At 43.8% G+C, this 24,738-nt stretch overlaps 1 protein-coding gene across 1 annotated transcript in view; it reads right to left on the bottom strand.

Annotated features, from left to right (window-relative positions):
* Window positions 1–24,738, bottom strand: part of LOC8039620 (glutathione hydrolase-like YwrD proenzyme) — a 259,339-nt gene that overhangs the window by 47,324 nt on the left and 187,277 nt on the right. Inside the window, exons 2-5 of the mRNA XM_042294763.1 lie at window positions 21,031–21,184; window positions 13,899–14,052; window positions 6,522–6,722; window positions 1,869–2,121 (exon numbers count right to left, since the gene is read on the bottom strand). Of these exons, the coding sequence (XP_042150697.1) occupies window positions 1,869–2,121; window positions 6,522–6,722; window positions 13,899–14,052; window positions 21,031–21,184 (762 nt within the window). The remainder of the gene's footprint in view (window positions 1–1,868; window positions 2,122–6,521; window positions 6,723–13,898; window positions 14,053–21,030; window positions 21,185–24,738) is intronic.

Here is a 24,738-nt window from a genome sequence, read left to right as displayed (position 1 = left end):
GCAGCGGCTTGAAGTCGGCGGCCATACATTTTGTGTTTCGTCGCCAGTTGAAACCTCGGTCGATTTCAAAACATCGTCGTATCAGGCGCTGGTGCCAAGTTGTAAATTATGAACGAATGCCTCAAAACAGTCGAACCATGTCACTTCAATATGGCTTTTAAAACGAAGGCTCATCCTAGAGGATTTATTATGAAAACAACGAAATACTCAAAAGGAACGGTGACAAACTAGCTCGAGAGATGGTAGAAGGCTATGAAATAAACAAGCTGAAAGAGAAATGTGTCAGCACGGCCTCCGTTGGTCTCTCCGATAAATATTTTTTATTTTTTTTTTATTTTTACCGGTGTACGTTAGAGACCACCTATGACACACCAAAGTATAATCTAACTAATTAGATGCTGAGACAGCAGGTGCTTTTGTGTCATTTTTCGCACTCTGCTTATTTAGCTGTGGCCCATGCGCATATATACTAGAAGTGGCGAACATAAACCTCCAGATAATAGTCATCGCTGACGTCTCTCTCGTCTTTGCTTGGTCCTTGTATTGTCGCGCTGTTTGAAACCAAGAAGCATCTTGTAGTCGAGGGCCCTAAAATTTGTAATTCGTTACCAGTTAAGCAGTCTGCACATCTCATAAAGTTCCTGGATAGGGCACGGGTGCCAGAATGTCAAAAAGATGAACGAATGCGTCATAACGGCCGAACCATCCCCACTTTGGGAACGGTTTCCTCAAGAAGGACTCATTTTCAAGTATTTGCCATTGTACCAAGACGAGCTCAAGGGATTTACATATTATATTACGGCTTTAATTGGGAACTGCGTTGTCCTCCAAAAGTTGCCTGGAGAGGTTCTGCTGACCAAATTTCAAAAGATAAGCGAAAATATAAAAACGGCCGCACCACCCCCACTTTCTGACCGCTGTTTTCAAAAAGGAATCATTTTGAAGTATTTGCGATCATACTCGGATGCGTTCTAAGACTCTAAATTGTATATCACAGCTTTTGTTTGGGACTAGGTTGTCCTGAAAGTGTTCCCTAGCGAGGCGCGGGTACCCAAAATTTAAAAGATGAACGAATGCGTAAAAACGGCCGAACAATCCCCTCTTTGAGACGATGCTACTCGGTATGCGTTGAATTTTGATGATGTTGAACGATGGACGCGGATGATAAAATTATAATCCACGTTTTCTCATCTGCAGCCTTGCCCGTGTTGTACAAGTGATAAGCTTAGCGTACCACCGGGTTTCCCATGTCCTGCGATTCTTTCTAAACTTTACTGACTTCGTGGTTTCTGATGACGCTCAGCAAGTTTCTAGTTTAAACAATGTTTCATTTTCACTAATTAAAACCATTCAACAATTTTTTTAAGGATTCAACTTATCGTCACGATTAGCTTCCTATATCTACCGTGATTATACTGCATTGTGTAACCTTAGCAGGTTTTTAAGAACAATGTGAAAAACATAAAATAAATACCGCGTACGCGTGAGATAAATGTGATAAATTTAATATTGTACATTCGAACGTGCTGTAAATGCCGCATAAGCGAGGGTTTGTATGCTTCTTCTGAGCTTGAATCTAGACGCAGATGACGCTATGAGCTAATGGGATCAATCAAACAGCGTCAAAAGCGCAAGCCACTAGTCTTTTTGTTTTGTTTATGATTGGTTCGGCGAAAATCGAACACGTAGAGAAACGAAACGAACACCATGATGGTGTGTTTTTAAAGCTGTCTGATTGGTCCCATCAGCTCGTAGCGTCGCCTGAGTCTGGGCTTAAAGTTGAAACCCCGTGTTTCTAGAAAATATGTAAAGCCCTGCATTTAGTCAAAAATGGACATGACACAAATTGAAAAAAAAAAAGAACTCGCATTTTAAATCGCAGCCTTCGAGGATGTTGAGTGCTTCCAGAAGTATAGCCCCATTGCTGGGAGGTCTCATTGTGTGGACTCTGACTCCATGGTAGGTTGTGGAAACCGTTGGAACGACAGGGTTCTCCGATGATTCGAGATGGTTCTTGAGGTCTTCAAGACTAAGAACGCCCCCCACGGCAGCGACAGCATCAACCACGGCCTGAGCAACGGGACCCTCGTAAAAGGCAGCTGGACCTTCCTTGGACAGCGTCTGGTGGATACACAAATCAGTCATTTATCCAATACGTCAGTTGATTCATGTATTGGGGTATTCTCATATGAATTCAGTTAAAATTTTGGGGTCATTTTTTTTAGAAGAACAAATTTATATATCCACGCGCGTCATCGAGTGAGCGCGTGCATGACTGAATGGTTACCGCGCGTGAATGTCGCGCTGAAGGTCTAGGTCCCAATCCAGCCAGCGGAATGATTTTTTATTTATTCTTTCAACTTGGCGTTTGTTTGTAAGTTCGAGAACATTGTCGCCTGATCGAGTTCCGAATGTTCTACGCGGAATGTCGGAGAAGCTCAAATGGGTACATAAGGGACTCCGCATGGCGAGCGGAGTCAGTCTCGCCGGCAGGATCGAACGGAAGTTCGATCCTGCCGTTTCGCCTGTGAAGCTAGCTTTTGTCTGTTTTGTTTTGGGATCCAGTTCGCCCCAATAAGCGTTTAGTTTGCTTCAGTTTTCATTGCCTCAACAATTGACACTTGCGACAATGTGCTGCTCTCGCATGCGCAGAAATATTCATTAACAGTATTTATGAAAAGATACAGTCTTATATTAAGTCCTTCGCGGACGACTGCATAGTATATAGAAATATAGAAAATGGCGTGGACGCCAGTGTGATTCAAAACAATTTAAATGTGCTCGAAGACCGGTGTGACTGCTGGGAAATGAGCTTAAATATCTCCAAGTTTAAACACGTGCGTTTTTCTCACAGAACCATCTTCCCCGGGAGAGTACAAACTGAAAAATGTGATATTTGACCGTGCAGAAAATTATAAGTACCTGGGAGTTTATTTGTCGTCTAGTTTGGAGTGAAATGATCACGTGAATAACACTGTTGCTAACGCTAGTAAAATTTTGTATTTTATTCGCAGCAATTTAAAAAAAATTATGTCTCGCAGTGTAAAACAAACATAGTTTTCTTTCTTTTGAACAATTTTATAATTTTTCTTTCTTTTGAACAATTTTAAAATATGCTTGTGTCATCTGCGACCCGCCACAAAGTTACCTTGAACAAGAGTTGAAACGGGTTCAAAACCAGGTATTACGGTTCGTTACAGGTGATTACAGCCCTTATACAAGTAGTACAAAAATGAAAAACAGTTAAGGTTGGGATTCACTCAAAGAGCGAAGAAACTGCTTCAGATTGAAATTTTTTTACAGCATATATTCCGGGCGGACTGTTATTGAAAGAAGTCTTTACATTTTGAACCCCGCTATGCATCTGCAAGACGGGATCCTTCTAATGAAAAGCCGAGGAATTTCGCTACAATACTGTCTTTTTTCATTTTCACTTTTTTCTTCAAACCATTACGGAGTGGAACACACTTGGGGAAGAAATTGCATCTATTACTGATCATGATCTGTTTTATGATGAACAGCAAATCTGTCACCGCGATTAATAATGCATGTTTTATTGTTGTTCAGTTTATCTATTGTATAAATATGTATTGTTATTGCACCATATTTTGCTGCACCCCCTGCATAATGCCTAACGGCGCTGCAGGTATTTATGTAAATAAATAAAATATATGTCAAACAAAAAACCCTTAGCACGAACAATATTATTTAAGACGTTTAGAAAAGTACAAGGTGGTTGATTTGTTAATAAAATGAGACGGTGTTTTCCTTATCCCTTCTGTTCTCGGTCTCAAGGTTTCTAATTATAATTGAAGTCACGGAGCCGACCTTCGATTGTCGGACATTGGGAAGAGACACAGACGGAAGCCTTTGTATTTTCCCACTGCATTCTCTAACCAATATAAGCGAGTTCGTCAGGGCAATGATCTCCGGCATTACCTACTATTTGTAACAGAAACTTCCTTGCATATTCTACATTTTGCTAAAATCCACCCGTTTCTTTTCTCTTTTACCTACAAGCTGTTTTGAAAGTAGAAATAAGAAATAGTTCAAAGGATAGCTTGTTTTGCCAAATAGCAACTAGAAAACGTGCTAGAAAAAAAAATAATCTCACTTCCGAGTTGTTTATATGTTACCCACCAAAAAGAGGAATTGTGTGTACTAAGGAGAAGCTTGTGTCGTCGTTATCTTTTTTACTCTCACCTCTTCGAACCTTCTCTCATGTGCAGCGAGAGTGCTCACTTTTTCGCACCTTCCATCTTTCACGCGTGAAGGGACGCAGTTTGGTCGACATGCTCGCCTCACAAACAAAAAACGCAAGCCGGAAAAAAAAAAAAAAAAAACTGGGGTTGCGCAGTTGTTTTTACGAGAAAAAAGTTGTTTAATTTGTTACGAACCTACAGTTTGTGCCTGCTTGCCGACAAGGCCTTAATCAGCGAGGAAATGACGGATGTGTTTTAGGGAATAGATTACATTTTTAAAGGGAAGCAAAAGGACTTTTCGAGAAATTTGTGTTAGGAGAGGATTTCTATAGCTTTTTGTCCTGTGAATCCACATTTTTCCAAATATACGCTGCCACCTAGACATGTGAATAGGTTCGAAACTAAGTGGAGAGTTCTAACCGCGGAAGGCCTCACCCACACGTTTTACACCCAAAACGTCCCCTACGATTTGTTTGCTCATTGAGCAGCTGTGATCTAGACACGCCTACCCCAAACTCGCCCTTGTCCCTTTCGTTGGTTAACTTTTGCCCCAAAGTTGACCCCAAAAAAACATCTTCCCTCCTTCCACGGTTAGAACGAAGAGAGGGTACAAGATTCATTTACTCTCAAACCAATACTGAACGGTAAAGGTTCATTCAGTTACCGCACTTCACTTGGCAGAAGGAAGCGTAAACCGTAGGAAGCGTAAGCCGCAGACCTAGGAGACGGGTCACGTGACCTTGGGGTGTCATGGACCTTGGGGGGGGGGGGGGGGGGGGCGCGTGACCTGGGCGAGGGGTCACGTGACCTTGGAGACTCACGTGATTCCCTCGGGTTCCTCCCGAGGGAGTCACGTGACTTCGGGAGGAACCTCGGGTTCCTCCCGAAGTAACCCGAGGTCCTCCCGAGGTCCTTCGGAACCCGAGGCCCTTCGGAAAAACCTCGGGTTCCTTCGGGAAAATTACCCATAATGCGCCGCGCGGTTACGCCGACGCCGCTCAAGCCCGAAACAGGCGCCTAAGAGCTGCGCTCTAAAATACGTGCAGCGATTCCCGGAGGAAAATAGTCTTGCTTTGTATATTTTTACAGCCTTGATGTTTGTGGCCCTCAACGGGTGACCGGTCGCTTAGCTGTAGATGAGGAATTTAGCCAGAGCAGTACAACCGCTGAGTTTTGGGTTTTTAACGTGCATTGCGCAGTAGTGACTGCACGAACTCTTGACGGTAAGTGCAGATCGAAACGGGTGGGGGAGGTGGGGATCGAACACAGGAGGTTCCCAGAGCAAACTTTCGCTTTCCGCTCCAAGCTGAGACGCGTTAGCCCACTCGGCCACCGATTCCCTGATTCATAAATAGCACCTCAGCTTTAGCTACATCAAGCTTCCAGCAGTAAAAGAGTATCAATAGAAAGATATGAGAGGCTAGGAGGCTCACAGGGCTAAAGTTGTTGCGCCTGCGCAAAACCTAAGTCGCCTTCTCGCCTCCATGAATTGGAGTGCGCTCTTACCGGGAGTGCGACTTTTTATTTATTTGTTACAATACTCTCGAGGCCCATCGGGTAATACAGAGGGGGTGAACAGATGAGCAAAATATGCGAAACAAACCTAAAATCGATACAAATATCATCATGGGTTACTTGCATCAAAATAAATTGTAACAGCTACAAGTTTGGACATTAAAAAACCTGACGATGAAATGGGTGAATGATCACGAAATGCACTCGATCGGTACATAAGGGACGATCTTTCACACTTTTTCTATAAAAGACGTTCGATGACACAGCCGTCAGCGTTCGATTTTCGGCGTTCGATAATACGGCGTTCGATGAAACGGCGTTCGATGAAACGGCGTCCGATGAAGCGTCCATTTTTCGATGAAACGGCGTTCGACGAAAGGGCGTCCGATGAAATGTCCGGGAACCTTTGGGAAAGTATGCCTGCCGAAGACGGCAGCAAAAATACTTCCAGAAGTATCGAAACAGCTGTCTTCTTTCCAAGACCGTGTGGCCGTCTGTCATCCACATTGCAACCCACATTTTGCGCACATTCGCGTCAAAGTAGTTAGGTAATATTTGAGGTATCAACAAGTAGGGTTATCGAGTGACCCTTCAGTAATCCGAACATATCTCCGTCAGCCACGCTTGTTGATCTTGCCTGACTGAATCTTTTCAGAATCAACTCTTTCAGAAGCTTCATTAACACATGTATAATTAGCACTTACGCACTGCTAGATCACCTAATCAGTACGCCTTTTTGAATATCGCTTGCTTACGTAGATGTACAAAATTCCCTTCGTCAGCGCCACAAGGCTTCGTGCTCACCCTCAGTACGTTAGCCAAAGGTTGGTTTGTGAGCACGTCCCCGGAACGAGGGGCCCTTCCAAATCGGAGAAAGCTGTGGCCTCCATACATATCTCTGAGCATGGCCTCGTGACGCTGCCACTGGAAGGCACTGATGGGACCCACGGGAAAGCCGTCTTCAGCGTAGCGGATGGCAGGTCCCAAAATATCCGCCATGGTAACCTGCAAACAGATTGGGGCAAAATGAACTCAGGAAAACCACGCCTTCCCTCACCAGCACATAATCAAAGATTATAATGGTCTAGACAGACGGAAAAAGAAAGCGACCAAAGCCCCCCCCCCCCCCCCCCCCCCCCCCCGGGAAGGCAAAAAACCGATGTCTCTAGACGACTGGGCGTTATCCAAGAGCTCTTCCAGACTAGGAAAGCCATCCTCGACTTATTGGTTTACTACATAAGAATACCTGGGATATATCACGTCATAGTGTGGTTGTCATCATCTCGCGTAACCGCTATAGCCCATTAACGATGCCTTTACCTCAGGATAACTCGGCCAAGGAGGATGATCCTTTGATAAAGATAAATACTTGTATTCACTCACTCTCTCTGAATGTTCGCAAAGTAGGTATAATGCGGGCGCACTTGGTATTACTTGTCGGGGTATTGTCTCAGATATGTTGGAGCGCTCTACGGGCGTCTTTAAGCTGGGCGCTTTCGGTCTAGTCAAGCGCGGTGCTTTTTTCGCGCCAATTCCTTGCTTAGATCCAGCGCTCTCTTTAATGATGGCGCAGCTGTTAACGGCATAAAAAGCAAGATAATAACAGTCAAGATGATTTAAATTATGATTTCTATCACATTAGTTTTACTATGATGATTTAAACGAGACGTTTTCAGCAGAAATAATAATCAAACAACCTATTCTACCATTCGCCTATGAATTGATGCTCTCTCTATACATTTATTTTGTATTTTAATCAAAGAGTGATCAAGCAAGACCGACTTATATCCGACTGAATGCAAGCATAACGTCCTGGTCTTCCGAGCAAATCGGACCTTTGAACTTTATTTCTACCTTCTACTCCATTCTTCATTTCCGTGACGTTCTTTTGCAAGTAAATGCAAATGTGAAATAATAAAAGAAACAAGAAAAAAAACTTCCGATTTAAGCAAACGAAAATGCAAAAAAAAAATGCTTAATTTTAACGTGGAAAGAAATCAGGCTGTTTCTCGCATAGAGTTATTACAATAAACGCTAGAGGCTCACCTGGCGCTCGTGTGCTGTTGCATTTTGAAGCAGACAGCAAGCCGTCAGAAATTAACTTCCGGTAATGCATTTCTATAGGAAAAAGCGAGTGCATTTCCTCTCTGCGCTCGAAAATATGAGCAAATATCACGAATAATTTGTACGTACTAGGCACATTGTCGCATTTTTCAGTCACGCAGACGAAATAATTGGTCAGTTACAGCATTTTTATTTAAAATTCGCGGCATAAAAACGGTGTTAAGACCGCATCGTACGTGTAGTTATGTGCCACTGTCGGACACTGTTAGCGCGAACACGGCGTCGACGCTTTCCAGCATAGGGGATATACGTGCCAAACAAACGAAGGACATGTGGAAAACCAAGAGAGACGGCAAGGACTACGCAATAGCATTGGATAAGTAACTCCTTGTGCTTGCAGACGATCAAAATAAATATAACGTCACGTAATATAGTCCGATTTGCGATACAAAAGGCCTGCTTTATTCTTTCTGCTCATGAATATGTGCGAAGATGCATGTTCGGTGTTGAAATCATCACCCGCACGCCCCAAATCTTTGCAAATAGGGGAAACCAGAGAACGGGTGCGCGATAAAAACTAACAAAACATAGGAAATAATAAGAAAACACACCTTTCGTAGCTCACGTACTTTATTCTTTACGTTTCGAACGTTTTTTTAACCACTGGTAAAGATGCACGACGGGGTCATTTTCATAGTGTGAGAGGACAGGCATATTAGCAAGATATATAAGCACCCGCAGAATGCTGGCGAACTTTGAACACACTCTGCATTCCTTTAGATCGTTTTTTTTTTTTTTTTGCTTAGAATCGTCGCTCGTTTTTGCATACCTGCCATGGAACAGAGGTTTGGGACTGAAATATAGCGAAGTTTAGCATCATTCGTTCGTAAAGGAAAAACGCTCTAACTAAAGCAATTACACTTTCACAATATTAATGAAGGTACATACTATCCGGTACAACCGAAATAACAAAAGTTATTTCAGTTATTTTCCGGCGACGAGACAGAATTCACGCGCGTTTTCCCGTAGGAATACACAGGAAGACGAAAAGTAGACGGCATGCCGTCTGCTTCAATTTGCAACCGGAAGTCCCGTAGACACTAGCGCAAGCTGAGCCCCTAGCGTTTATAGTAATAACTCTATGGTTTCTCCTCTGCTTGGTGTGGTTTACTTTATACAAAGTTGTTAATGACAGGGTTAAAATCACATTTAGTGATAAAGTACATCTATTTTAGTGCTATCGTGGTTTAAATAACATTTATCTGATTTAAATCAAAGTAATCTTAAAAACATATCAATTTTATTTCAATCAAACAAATACGATATATTTAATTTTAATTCTAAAAATATTGATTCTTTTTTCACCCAGCTGCTTACGTCACCTCCTCCAGACCAGGACGGCGAGCCTGCTCTGAATGCGCGCAGAATCTTCGCGCTGAGGTCACCTGCCCCGCTGAAGCATGCTTCTCCTAGCACGACGCCCTTTTCCTCGCCATATATGTTTTATGTACGTAAATGTACGTAACGCCTTACTAGTTATGAGTTACTTCTAGCTAATTAGGTTTTTCGCTAACGAGTAACGTATTGAGTTACTTTATTTTTATTTTTGAAAAAGAACAAGCAACTTATACTTAGTTACTTTTAAGGCCACGGAAGGAGTAACGTAATTTCGTTACTTTTGAGGAGTAACTTGTACAACAAGTTTAAAGATTCTCGTTTTATTTCTAACCTGAGTATGCGTCTATTGCGACAAAGGCATATGGGCAGCCCGAAAAACAACTAAATACTATGACAGTATAGCAGTGTTTATCTCTGAACACGTCAGTCGAACTCTACAGCTGGGAATGTACTTCATCCAGAGGAAAGAATAAGGTCCGTTGTTTGAACATTCTAGAATCGCGTACAGGCCGAATCTAAACCCGGAGGTTGCCGAGGCGGGAAGTCACAGAACCCATTGTCAACTTTCAGCTTGAGGAGCAAATAGAACAAAACAGAGATGGGAATCTCAGATTCACAAGTTCTTCCTGAAGCAAAACACTGCCGTTCATTGGAGCGCGTCAGTAGAACGAGTGTTCAGCGTCAGCAAGGATGAATTATCAATTAAGCCGGGAAACATATGTGATAAAAAAACTTGAGAGGCAGCTATTGCTTAAATGTAACAACTACTGAAACAAAAACAATACACAATAAAATACAGTCAGGCGGTTTGGCATCTAGTCGTCAACGTAACGAGAAAGGTAACTGGCTACTTTTGAGGTAAAGTAATGAGTTCCCTTTGAGAGTTCGGTAACGAGAAACGTATATAGTTACTTTTTAAGCGAGATACAACTAACAGTATTTAGTTACTTCTTTCGGTAGCATATACATGTCTGTTATTATCCACTATCGAGTATTATACGGACACTCTCTCCAATATTTAGTTTCAGATGGACAGGCATGTACAATCTAATGGTTCGGTGGTCCCTGTAAATGCAGTAGCATTTAAAGCAATATGTAAGGTACAGTGCTCGCCGAACTCATCCGGAAGTCGCGAACGGTGTCCTATTTCCTGTTTGCGATATTCTGGCGGGCACGGGGAACTAATCCATGACGTAACGCTCAATAGAAAGCCCTGGCAGGAGAGGCTGCTTGCTGGACTATGGGCACCGAAGGAATGTTTCCGTCCTGCCAACATATAGGGCTGTACGGCTGAAGTTTCGCAGCGCATGCATACGCAGCGCCACTCCTCCCCCTGGCGAGACCCGCCCATACATGTTAGCAATGCGAGGAGAAGATGAGCGGGAGGATGGTGCGCTTGTTGTGCTGGCCTTGTGCTTCGTAAAGTAATGAACTAAATGCAAAAGGGCAGGGCACCAGGCATTGTCGTGTACTTAAATGCCACGACATCGTATTAAACCAAAAAGGTACATACGTGTCTACCAAACATTTTAATCGGTTCCTGGGAGGTCATTCAAGAAAAAAATCACCAGAAGCCTGAATCGCCAGCTGTGCAGAGGACAGGGTTAAATATTGTTTCTCTCTCTTGTCGCATGATTCAGTAATGCAGCTACGCTTACTTACAACGTTAATATGAACATTTCTTAGACCAGTGTCTGCAGACTTACATTATTTTCAATTCAATACAATTCATCAATTTCGATTTTGTATGATGCATTCGCAGGGTTACCGCGAATTTGGGCTATGGACAACGATGAGTGCTAACAACGTCGCGCAGTGAGAAGGCAGCATTAAGTGCAAAAGAATTCGCCACTCTGCTGGACTTTATACACTTTCGAACTAGCTGATTTTATCACTCAACTTTCACGTCCCAGGTCTGTTAAATAATTGCGTTGTTAATAATATTCCCTATGAGAGCCTAACCATTTATTTAAAGGGGCTCTCTAACGATATCCGAGGTTCTGCGTTTTTTTTTTTCATGATCTCATTGGTAGGTCATGTACATAGCCGCGAAGTATTACCGCATCCTATTTAAATTCGATCGTGCAAAGGCAGCGCTGCGTCTGTTGGCGCAACAGTGTTAAAAATGCGCAGCTGAAGGCAAATTGGTTTCGCTTTACGGTCGACTTTGTGATTGGCCGCATTGACAGGGAACCGTTATAATTTCATTTATGCAGTCTAAATAAAGTGTCACACCATAAAGTATCCCTATTCTTAAAAAAAGAAAGTTCGTATTTACCAACAAAGGCTAAAAAGAAAGGCTTCAAATGTGCCGAAAGAATATAAAAATTCAAGAAAACGAAACAAAGGCACGTGTTGAACGCCAGCATCTCGGCGGCGTTAGTATCGGAACCGGCGAACCGGTTTTGCGGCCCTCGCGCGAGCGCCCCATCAGCCCCTTTCAGGGATCGCCGTTCGGAATGTCGGGATAACGGAACCAGAGGGACGCTAGTTTTCGTGATTTTAATATGTTGCTCCTGGCTTGTGTTCTAGGCTAGCTGTTCTCACCGGTACGTTTGGTGCCCACGTCAGTGCGCAAGATTGAGTGAGCTTGTGCGTGTTATTAGAGTGTCCTCGAGAACCTTCGTATGCCTAACGAGCCGGACGCGCTTGCCTGGAATGCCGGCAAAAGCTTGAAGCTGGATGATGTGCCAAAGGAAGATTTAATTTGAATTCAAGACAACCTAGTGTAAAAGCTATATATAATCACATGCTAATAGTGCGAGCCGGCAGTCGTTCCCGCTAAAGACAGAAATTTCCATGTGTCGATTTGTCCAAACAAAAGCCACCGGGCGGATTCGTGCCGATAAACTTTGGCGGGCGCGGCATTGCGATCTTTTTCCGCCGAGATTTGGGTGACACCTGGGAGAACATAAGTGCCTATTTGAACTCGTTATACCCATCATTTACTCTTTTAATCAAGCTTTTACGGTGAAGCTAACCTCTGACCCGAATCGCTCATTCGATTACCTTGATCGTATAGGTACACCGATCAGCGGAATTGGAGAAATAATGTGAAGCAGTGTGCTCTAGACCGCTCTGAAATTAACTTTGGTCGTGCTCTTCTCAGCGCGACGGGGCCAGCAGGGCGCGGTTTTGGGCGGCTTCGGCACGATCACGGTCGGAGCCTGAATCTAGGACGATGCATGGTGCTATGGCAACAATGCATTAACCTAACTAAAGTTTGATTTTGTTTAATCACCGCCATTTATAAAAGACGAAATCGGCATCGGAATTGACCTTTTTCGAGTAACGATGACTGTATGAGGGGTTGTCTACGAGCAACAAACTACGAGAATGTCAACATGCCTCCGATTGTCAGAGCAGATTAACATAATGCGATTAGTCTCCATTACTTCTGATGCCCTATAGCCACCGATACTCAAAAACAATTAAAAAAAAAGTCAAGGCACTTACACAACCTGTAAATTGAAACACTGACACAGCTGTGGCACGACGTCGGAGCCGCAAAGGTGTCAATTCAAAGCAGACGGACTGAATGAACGGTAAAGGTGCGAGCGCGCACCATGGAGTCCGCATAGACGTTTCGTATTAAACCGAGTAACACACCGGCCGAAAGTTTCAAAGCGTTTTGGAATTAATGAGGGTTCATTAAGTAGAGAACATTTCGTGAACCAGTTAAACAATTTTATTGGACAGAAACTAGGACTGCTTTTGTGATAATTGAAGAACACTTCGAGAATCCTGCGCCCAAGTTTTAAATCCAGGGAACAACGAAACTGCATGTGTATGCATGAACTGTTCCCTTACGTTAATGTGGCTATCGAACGCATTAAGCTTTATGATTGGACACAAACTAACACCACCTGGTGTTCACTGAAGAACACTTCCCAAAATCGCACTCCCAAGTTTCAAGTGATTGTAACTGATTTGACGCCCGTGGTGTTGCCGACTTAACACCCACCTAGATTTAGTGATTCCATCGCCCGAGAACCTTTTTTCATTGTTGGTGAAAATCGTTCTGTTTTTATTGTTTCCAGTAGCAGCAGTCTCATACTTATGTTTCTACGTGCCTTCATGGTATCATGTGACGGCGTACTGTCACTTGACGACGTATTGTGACGTGACGTCACTGCATCACGTGATTTCATGACATTACGTGGCTCAGGGTGTCGCCCGACGTCATTAAGTCCCGCGGCGTCACTGCGCAACGTGACTTCATCTAACAAAGCCACGTCGTGGTGTCAGCTGACGCCAGGTAACAGGTGACATGATGCTTGGTGTGACGTCAATGGGGAATCTTTTGGAGGAGTACCGAAAATGCTCCGCGTCGATACGAAGCGCGGTCTACGGCACAAAAACAGAGAAGTGTCCCACTGACTGCAGTAGGGGGAAAAACGAAATTTGCGCCAAGATAGGGGCTCACAACTTTGGGCGTGCGTGACGAAGTGGTTTGAAAATGGTGACAGCGGAAAGCGAGATATGAGGGAATGGTCTACGCATGCAGAGAAGAGTACTGAAACAAGGTCATTGGTTCGAATGAGAATTGTGGTAGCAAAGACAACTGCAATAAGGTACTCAAAATACGAAACTTGAAACTCAGTAAAACTAAGCATATACACCTTGGTTTAGTTGCTAAATTGCTCAAGATTGTCAGAAAAAAAAAATAACTGCAATGAGCAGAGTTTTGCTTTCGGCGTGCCCTTCTTCCCGATGTACCTTTTTACTTCCGAAGAGCTCCACCGTGTCGAACCATCCTTTGACCGCCCCGGGAACTGTGGCCGTGAGACCGCTTCTTCGGCCGGGGAGGTTTCTCTCGCCGAATCCCCTCGACCGGAGCAGCTCCATGGTCAGCCTCGCTGGACTCCTTCCACTGTGAAGCGAATTTGAACAAGTGTCACAATGTAGTTAGACAGGTAGACTACATATTCATAACAAACGAAACTCGAATACCATGATAAACAAAACAAAATTATAGAGTGTGCTACCGTATATGAATATCACTACTGATATGCTGGCTCAAGACGAATCATCGTCTTTGCTTCCTCTTACTCATATTGGAACTAACCAAGACCCTTTTACAATTTTATATTCTTGTTTAGTTTGAAAACAATGACTTGACATGTTTAAAATTGTTACCAATAGCATCGCTTTTTAAACGAGCAGACAAAACATTTGCTTTGAGGCCATCATCCATTAATTGCCTTACTTCAGTGAATAGATGAGCAGAGTTTACATTTGAAACTTGAAAGCTAAAAAAAAAAATCGTTGCTTGACGCCTTTCAGGTTGAAACAATTGTGAAAAAAAGCAAGCGAAAAAACAAAACAAAAGAAAGGAACTTAGAAAAGCAAGTTTACTTTTATTTGTTGAAGAACAAACTTCACGTGTGTGCTGTACTAGGTTAATTACAACAACATTTTTCATGAGACCATGCGTGTAAGTTCGAGCAAAAAAAAAGTGCTTTTGTCTGAAATTGCATTAAGGGTGATTTCAGATAAGATCGACCAAAGGATGGCTAGTCGACATTTTCAAATCAACTGATGTTTTTATATGTTATTGTCTAGTGTCTGGTATGAACGAATCCAAACTTAGTTTTGACTAGAAAAAATACTTGGGGACAGGAAAAATCGTAAGGCATGAGGTGGTGGACAGTTGCCTTAACGCGCACTGATGGAGGGGGCCCGTTTGAGAGTGAATAACTAAAGCGATAACATTAGGAGAACTCTAATACGTTTTAGGCGCAAACTATGGGCATAGCTTGCTTGTAATATAAAATAATCATATTTATTTAAAATGTATTTATTTTTCTAAAAATTGACAAACATGCCTGCTCGAACGACAAATGGCACACTTTGGAGGTCTGTATCTCATGAAATAATTTAATCATTATGATATAATTTGCAGATATTATTCTAATAATATATAGCTAATATTTAAAAAATAACTAAGGTATCTGTGTGATACAATAGTTAGGATATATTTAGTCAAACATGGAAAAAAAATCAAACAAAGAAAAATTCCGATGCGAATAAAAAAAAAAACACCACAATCGATTTTTTTAAAATTTAGGTAACCTGTTATACTCTATTTCGGCATTCATTTCCATTAAAAACATGTTGCATCATTTTATTGAGAAAGAAGATACAACTCCCCAAAGTAGGGTCCTTTTTCAAAGCCTACACTTAGCAGTCTTTAATACAAGAACTGACTCTGAGTTCCAGTTTCATGAAACCAACACACATCTTTTATATATTTTTATTCAGATGAGGCCAATGATAACTAAAGAAATCGTTCACACACTTAAATTAAGGAGAAACTACTGTGTACAAAGAGGTATCATATTACGGACTAGTGATCCGAGAAAAGATCATGCAGCCATCGGCCACTAGGAACTTTGTTTACTTTATTCTCCTGCGACACTATATGCTATTCCCTCTTCCGCTCTACCTTCATCTCTCTCTCTCTCTCTCTCTCATATATATCTCTGATATATATCCAGAACAAAAACATGTTCAAGCATTCCCTTTCTGCGTGGTAGTGTTCTGTGGCTAGCAAAAATCATTTCCTCGCTACGCTCACGATTATGGCAAAATAGTTGCCGGAAACCGCAGACGACACTTGTCGCTAGTTCTGGCAAAACGGCCAATACAATCTTTTTTTCGCATTTCCCCGCTCGCTGTCAAGGACAAAGGGGTTCGCTTCAACCAGCAAAACATGGCCGCCGACGCCTGTTTACTGAGCAGTCATGCCTGTCGCCATCTCACTCGCTGGCGTCACGGGCGATAATATCAGGCACAAAGGGGCACACCAACCGGCAGCATTATCCCCAAATACTCGAGCCTCGCGTAAATACATAGAGTGTAAACGCTGTCGCCATGTTATCGTAGTAAGACCGCCCCCCCCCTCCCCCAACGGGAGACTGCAGTACGCGACGGCGTACTAACACAACGGCGACGATATCGACATCGCGGGCTCCGGATTTTCCCATAGTTCTACTCCACGGGCATTTCTCGAAACGCTTGATATTGTGTACGCCCACCTGGAAGGATTTCAGGCACGTAGTTAAGATAAGGCGGTTCTCCGCGGCAAAAGAAAGCAATTTCACAAAAGCTTAAAAGCGGCGGCGACGCGTGTGCGGTGAACGCTTGTAGTTTTGGTGTAGACAGGGTGTGTGTGTTCTCGTTGTTGACACCAGCCGGCGATAAGGCACTGCAGGCGGTAGCTCAGTACAGCAAGGGCTAATCCGAGTGACCATCAACGTAACCCCACCCCAACCCCTCGCGAACCGGTCGCCGACATGGCTCAGGCTGTGTCATGAACCACGTGGTAGAAGCTCGGGTGCTTTCATATCAGCGCGTGGAGGGACGACAGTGCGATTCCGGAAAGTCTTATTCGAAGGCCGCTGACCAGAATTTTTTGTCTGGAGACTTTCCCTCTTTCTTCCTTTGACGTGGATCAAGCTTTGCCGACAGCCTCAGTTGTGACCTCTCTTTTCAAATGTACGTTTGCAGTGAGTGAGCTCCTCAGCCTCGGACTTGTCACTTGTGCACCCAGTAGTTCTTTCACTTGGCAATTATATGCCATCAGTTGGGGTTTAATTTCTATTATTTATGTATACCAGGGCTGGCCAGGCGGACCCAGCCTAAGAGCCGCAAACAAAACCACGAAACTTCTAAGAGCCGCGGGGGGCAAACTTTTGTCCAGAGCAATAAACGAAACTTGAACTACTTTCAAACTATCCAAGTCAAAAACAGTCCAACTATACGCAAGGTAGCAGCAGCACAAGACTACCAAACCGCAACCTGTTTTTCCGATTTAAAACGCGTTCCATTTCTCTTTTTGGGGAAGTGCTCGTGTGACGAGAAGGGAGGCGGAGGAGTAGGAACCGGGGGGGGGGGGGGGGGGGGGGAGTAGGGAAGGGAGCCGCGAGCCGCACTCAAACACGGGAAGAGCCGCATGCGGCTCGCGAGCCGCAGCTTGGCCACCCCTGATGTATACATTATGAAGACGTCCTGGAGCTCCGAACGAGTGTTTTGTGCAGATTACTTTTGCAAACACAAAAAGACTATACCAAAGCAGTGGAATTTTCGAAGTGTTGGCCAGTTGGACCTAAACTCGTTGAAGCAAATTCTTCCGCCTGACTGTTCCACCAAAGTGAGTGCGACGGACTTTCTGTGCTACCATTGCTTCATGCACATCACTAAGGAGATCTCGATGCGAAGCTCAGAGCAGTGCCCTGACATATTTGTGCCAGCTGAAGAAGCAATTGAAGATCTAAATCGCAGCATACTACCTACAGATGTGTCGCCGCTGAGACAACCAAGCGTCGTAAGAAGTCGGGACAGGCCTGCCTATGTCAAGAGAAAGCAGACAGAACTGGAGCAGGTTGCTGTCAAGAATATACGCTCAAGGCTACGTATTGCGTACGACAGGGGCGCACCATCGGGGTCGTCCGAACCAACATGCTCCACATGCACTGAGTGGGTGGACAACTTTCGGCAGGCCTTTGAAACCGCCACCTCTCTCCGGGAACGTTGTCAACTGCTTACACTCCTGCCGTCAACACTGACGAAGAATGAGGTTCAAAAGATGATTCCACAGGCCTCAATGTACCTCATCAGTAAATCCCGAAAACTCAAGGAAAAGCATGGCGTGTGGTATGAGCCGGATCCTTACACGAGGTGCAAGGTGAGCCCTGAGAACCTGTCTGCTGCCTTAGAGTACTTCACGAAAGACGAGCTACAATGTTCGCGCCAAAGTCCCATCCAGAAGGACGTCATCTCTGTCATGCTCAACGGAGAGAAAACGTTCGTGCCAAAGCGCTTCATGACACGCTCAATACGAGAGGCCTTCCGTATATACAAAGACAAGCATCCCGATTCCGGCGTTGGGCTAACGAAATTTTATTCGTTGCGCCCTAGATGGGTCCAATGTATTCCACACCAGGAAGTGTGCGTTTGTGTGCGCTGCGCCAATTATTATCTTTGTATTGCCGCTCTAAACGTTACAGGCTCAACATTCAACACTGGTGAAATGAACTCGGCATTTCTGTGCGACCCAGCAACAGAACTGTGCCTTCAAAGAGACTGTGATCACTGCCCAAAAGGCCAGTTTCTTACACTCCAGGAACTTGATATCCCGGAGGATGAAGAGATTGTGCTTGCAACATGGGAGTCCGGCGACCTTGTGAAAAAAACTTCGGAACCTGAGACTTTACTAAAAGTCATCCAAGTGACGGTTGGAAGTTGGGTACTTCACAACCATATCCGGCAAACGCAAGGTAAAGCGATCTACGATGAAAAACAGTGCATGCCACGCGGGAGCATTGTCTTTCATTTTGACCTTGCTGAAAACTGGACCATCGTGCTTCTTGACGAAGTGCAAGCATATCCCTGGAAAAAAAAAACAAGTTTCGATATTTACATGTCTAGTGACGACAATCAAATCTACAAACAGCTTTGCCATCATCAGTGAGGACCTGTGTCACGACGCCGCTCACGCTTGCTTGGCTCTAGAAAAAGTGAAGGAGTGGGTTGAAGACAACGTTGCGGTATACTCGTACGTGACGTACGTAAGTGACGGCGCCGCCAGTCATTTCAAGAATCGCTACCAGCTTCACCAATTTGCAAAGGACGATTGCCCACAAGCCCAGTGGTTATTTTTTGCATCTGGACATGGGAAAAATGCATGTGACGGAGTTGGCGGACTCGTGAAGCACCAGGCCACGCTGAACAACCTGAGAGAACGTTCAGTAAGCGCAATTCAGACGGCCAGGACAATGGTGTGCGTTCTATCAAAAAAACTGAAAGGCGTGCATCTTGTATATCTGGACGAAAATGAGGTTGTTCGGTATCGTGAACAAAAAAAAGAAGAGTGGCTGACGGTGCGCGCCTTCCCTGGCATTCAGTCTTGGCACGCGTGGCGGCTCAGCAAGTCATCAACAGAAGGGACCTGTGACGTATATGTAGCACGGACAGTCGGATATGCTTGGAAGCAACTTTATTAAATGGGTACAGCGAGGAAAGCCTTAGCGTAAAGTGCCGAATTTGATTTCCCAATGACTGCTCATTTTGAATGCAGGGACATCTTATTTATCACATTTTTCTTCACGGGGTATTTAACCTACTGTTTTTGTTAGTGGTTACTAATAATTTTTATCTGATCACTATAAAAAAATCCCAAAATGTTATCCTCGAGCATTATAAAATATATCGGCTTGCCACGATTCATTCATACACCGAGAGCATCGAAGCTGCTCCAGTTAGGCACTATGGCATCCGTCACCTGAAATTGTTTGTAATCGTAAATACACAGCCAACCTAAATATCTTACTATTATATCTTTGTTTTTGTGTGTGGAAGTAAAGTTATTTATTTTACTCTAGATGTAAAATATACCGGAAGGTACAACTTCACACTGCATCATCTTTTCTCAAATCATTAGTCTCTAATATGATACCACTTTGTACGCTTATGTAAAATGCTGTATATAGTTTCTCCTCCCTTTTACTGTGTGACCGATCGCTTTTTTTATCAATGACCTCATCTGAATAAATGTATATAAAAGATTTGTGCAAGTTTCATGAAACTGGAACTCAGAGTCACTTCTTGTATAGGACACTGCTAAGTGTAGGCTTTGAAAAAGGACTCTACTTTGGGGAGTTGTTTCTTCTTTCACAGTGCAATGATGCAACATGTTTTTAATAGAAATGAATGCCGAAATAGAGTATAACAGGGTACCCAAATTTAAAAAAAATCGAAGGTGGTGTTGTTTTTTTTTATTCGCATTGGAATTTTTCTTTGTTTGATTTTTTTCCCATGTTTGCCTAAATATATTGTAACTATTGTGTCACTCAGATACCTTATTTATTTTTTCAATATTAGCCATATATTAGTAAAATAATGTCTGCAAGTTATGTAATAATGATTAAATTATTTCATGAGATACAGATTTCCAAAGTTTGCCATTTGTCGTTCGAGCAGGCATGTTTGGCAATTTTTAGAAAACTAAATAAAGTTTTAATAAACATTATTACTTTATATTACAAGCAAGTTGTACCCATAGTTTGTTTGTAAAAAGTTTTAAAATTCTCCTAATTTTATTGTTTTAATTATTCACTTTCAAACTTGCCCCCTCCATCAGTGCGCGTTATTGCAACTGTCCACCTCTCCCTGCCTTACGATTTTTCTTGTCTCCAAATTTTTTTTCTGGTCAAAACTAAGTGTGGATTCGTTTATACCAGACACTAGACAAAGTCATATAAAAACATCAGTTGATTTAAAAATGTCGACCAGCCACCCTTTGGTCGATCTTATCTGAAATCACCCTTAAACACTTTTTCGCACGTTCGTTTATTCGTCCGATTTCGGGATGAATTCTAGTACACATTTTTAAACTTTGAGTCCCGCATGACATGGTACAATTCTGCTTGCGATGTGCGCCTAAATACCCCCGCGTACACCGCGCTGTTTCAGCTGCCGTTCACGGGATATTTCTCGATATATGAGCGACGGTTGCAAACGAAATATACAAAAATCTTACGCAGTACCGCTCCACATACAATCGGCTTTCCCACTACATTTGAGTTTTCGATCATAAACGACAGACTTTGAGGAGCCACCTTAACCAATCCAGCGGTCAGTGCCTGTCACGTGACTCTTCTCACCCCAGATTGCTCCAGCCAACCCGAAGGTCACGTGTCATGCTTACAGCTGCGGGTTGGCTCCAATCTATTGTAGCCCCCGCCGTGTTTTACCGGAAGGTAAAACGGAGTGCAGACTACAGGCCATATTTTGAAACTCAAAAAAAGGTACACGCACAAAGAAAATAACGTAAGAACACTTGTACAACCTTCCGTCGATGCTTTGAACGGACTTGTCGGCTGCTTTATAGAATATGCAGAAGCAGTCACCGCCGATCCCCGAGGCGAAAGGCTGAAGAACCTGAAGCACGGCTGCTGCGGCCACGGCGGCGTCGGCGGCATTACCACCTTTCTGCAGCACCTCTGCAGGATGAAAAATAATGATCGTCCTGAGAAATGGCCCTTTTTTGTTTATTAAAGTTCCGGCTGTAAACGAATAAGCAATCTTGGGATACGCAGCGAGAGCGCATTTTAACGGTACAATCTTCAGGCTGCGGAATCGATCGCACAATTTCTCAATGTGCGCTTTAAGCAAAAAAATATATGCATATATATATTTTGAGCGCCACTTGGGTAGCACATGCAGTACGAGGTAAAGGGGAAGGAGGAACGGGACATTCGAAAATCTCTAATTATTTTTTTTAATGCCGGCAGGGCCAACTTCTTTTTTTTTACCATTCCTTTTTTCTCCCTCACTTCACCCATCACCCTCTCATGGTCCAAGCACTTCCTATGCCGCTGGAGCTGCTCATGACAATGTCAACACATCATTCAGTGCAAGACACGATAGGCTAAAAGCTAAATAAAGAAAAGCGCATGAGTAAGAGAAATCTTAAAATTGTCATACCAATTGCAGCCGCAGAGGCTAGGGGTTGGTCAGTGCTCGCTCCGGCCTTTGAGCCGACCACTGGTGACCTTCGGGAGGAGTACTCCATCGAGTCATTCATTGGACACACTGGTCCCAGCGCTGAGGATTCCCATGCAAAAGCAAAGGAAATGTTTTCTTTCAACTCACAAAATTTTTGAACCAAAAAGCTCGAAGTCAAAATATATAGGTCACGTGACCTGATGTCGCGGTACATATTCACCATTTCAATTTGATGTCACGTGACATCAGGTCTCGTGACAAGAATTTACTCGCCATATGTAGCGGAGAAACAAAATTGGTGCATATAGGTCCCGTGACGTCAAGGGCCATTAATTTTCCCGAAATATTTTGTGGGAAGGTTAAATTGTTGTTTAGGCCACCTGACGGCCAATTTCGCTAATAAAATTAGCGTGGTGACTGAAATAGTATGTAGGTCACGTTGACTCGAGTCCCCTACCGTCCATTTCCCCGTTAAATTTAGCGGGACATGAACGGACGGACAGATGAACAAAGAAAGTTTTGATATCGGGATTTCACGCTTTAAAAAATATCCGAATTCGTTATGAAATTGGCCGGAAAAATCGGCACCTCCCTGTGGCGCTTTGAAAGTTTCGTCCAGCGTGCATTGAAATTATATATGTATATGGCCTTTATCAGGTAATAAAATAAATCAAAGTGGCAATGCAGGCGAGTTGGTTCATCGTTACAAAATGGAATCAGCGCGCAAACTACGAAGACACAAGGAAGAGAAATTGACAGGACAAGCGCTGGACTTCAACTGAACGTTTATTGAAAAAGAAACCAACGAGGAAAACAAACAAACCACCAAATCATCACCCCATCAAAACGTGCTCAGAAAAGCTACCTCTCTCTTAAGTAAAAAAAAAAAAAGAAAGGGAAATTAAGAAAAGCAAGGTGGGGCACTTGGAGGCCTTTTTCACGGTCAAGACTCATAAGGAGGGCTCACCTTTTAGGACCATTGTCACTGAGAGGGGGACTTGGCAACGGTCAGTGAGCCAGTACCTACTGGGGCAGTTGGCTTCTCTGCGGTTAAGTGACCCGTTTCTGGTGCGAAACTCCCAGGAGGTGGTGGATTACCTAAGAACCGGTACCCTTACGAATACGACTGCGTTTTCTATAGACGTAGTGGATTTGTTTTACTCTATTCCCCATGGGGGCCTTTTCACGTCGGTACGCGATTGTATTGAAAATAGGGGGGTGGTTGGTTTCCAGAATGCTAGCGGTGTGGGAGTTGATAGCTTCTTGGAACTTCTCAGATTTTATCTACAGTCGACCTTCATTCGCTTTGACGGCGTGTACTACTTGCAGAGACAGGGCATTTGCATAGGCGCATGCGTAGCTCCAGTGTTGTGTGATATTTTTTTGGCGAAGATAGACAAAACCATTAGCGAGAATTTAGATTCGAGCTTGGTCACCAAGGTATTTAGATACGTAGACGACTACCTGGTGATGATCAACAGGCCTGAAGGGAACTCGGGTGACATCGTTGTCAATTCAGTGTTAGACGTTTTCACGCGTCATTCTGGGGGATTGAAGTTTACGCATGAGCGCCAAAACGGCTTGTTTCTGCAGTATCTTGATTTGAAAATGAAGTTCACCGAGCGGCACGTGTGTTGGCTTTATCATCCACGCACAAAGAAAGGGCTCCTGCCCTTTGATTCCGCACACTCCAAGTTGGTTAAGAGGAGCATCGCGTCATCTTGTTTGCAGGCGGCCTTAGAAAAATCTTGCCTCCACACGTTGCAGGAGAGTTTTGAAAAGCAGATTGATCGGCTTAGCTCCGCGGGCTTCCCAGCGACAGTTCTGTTGGCGGTAGCAGAAAAGCTACTAAGAAAGGTAAAGACGGGACCCCAACAACCAAGAGACCGGCCAAATGGGAGACCGCAAGTAATCCCATATTTACACAAGGTTTCCCACAATCTAAAAAAGATTGCGGGGCGCTATGATGTACCGGTTGTCTTTTCGGCGCCCAGCAAGATGCTGCAGCTATGCCCCAGAGTGGCGGACAGGGGAACGGGAAGGAATAGATGTTCCGTAAAGCACAGAAACAAGTACGTCGAGTGCGCGATGGGGGTAGTTTATAGGATCCCGTTAAGCTGTGGTCGAGTATACATCGGCCAGACTGGCCGATGTGTTAATGACCGAGCACGTGAACACGCGCTTTCGCTGCGATCAACCTCGGCCGGTCACTTGCCTTTCCACTGCAGCACTTGCTCGTGCGAGCCGATATTTGATCGCATCTCGATTTTGGGAAGAGGGGCCGATAAGACAGCACGCGAGCTGCTCGAAGCATTTGAGATAGGAAAGGAAGGTGCCCAATGCGTCAGCCAAACATCGATTTTTTTACTTAAGAGAGAGGTAGCTTTTCTGAGCACGTTTTGATGGGGTGATGATTTGGTGGTTCGTTTGTTTTCCTCGTTAGTTTCTTTTTCAATAAACGTTCAGTTGAAGTCCAGCGCTTGTCCTGTCAATTTCTCTTCCTTGTGTCTTCGTAGTTTGCGCGCTGATTCCATTTTGTAATAAAATAAATCTGCGACCCTGGTAAAAAAAAAAAATAAATATGGCTGCAGGTTTAATTATCTGGCCAACGCGTTTAAGCGTGGCATGGCAGCTTTAAAATGATACCAAAATTAAAATTTAAATGCGTCTTTCACTTTCAAATATTAGTTAAACGTGATAAACAAAATAAGCTAACAACAATTGCACGTTTGTAATTGGAACGAATGGCTATATGCTTCGTTCCAAATATCCGATTGCAGTGAGCACTCGAAGAGCAGTCATCGGAGAGCACGATGCGACTCGGAAGATGCCGCGCCTCTAGCGCATTCGTGACGTCACGTTTACCTTCATGGACAAAGCTACAGGGAAGCTGGTTTGGTTGTGAAATTCGCCACTTGGTGGCGTCAGCGCGTTAGAACCTGCCCGTTCAGGATTTTTGCTCCCTACTTGCCGCACGAGTTCAATAGTCGCGAGAGACAAGAGAAATCCGGTTCGGTCAAGTTCGACAGGGCTTGAGAGGACAAAGCCT

This window comes from Ixodes scapularis, unplaced genomic scaffold, assembly GCF_016920785.2.
Source record: "Ixodes scapularis isolate PalLabHiFi unplaced genomic scaffold, ASM1692078v2 PGA_scaffold6__148_contigs__length_123643588, whole genome shotgun sequence".
Lineage (NCBI taxonomy): Eukaryota > Metazoa > Arthropoda > Arachnida > Ixodida > Ixodidae > Ixodes > Ixodes scapularis.
The sequence above is the reverse complement of the archived record's forward strand: the minus strand, read 5'-3'. Positions and strand labels throughout refer to the sequence as shown.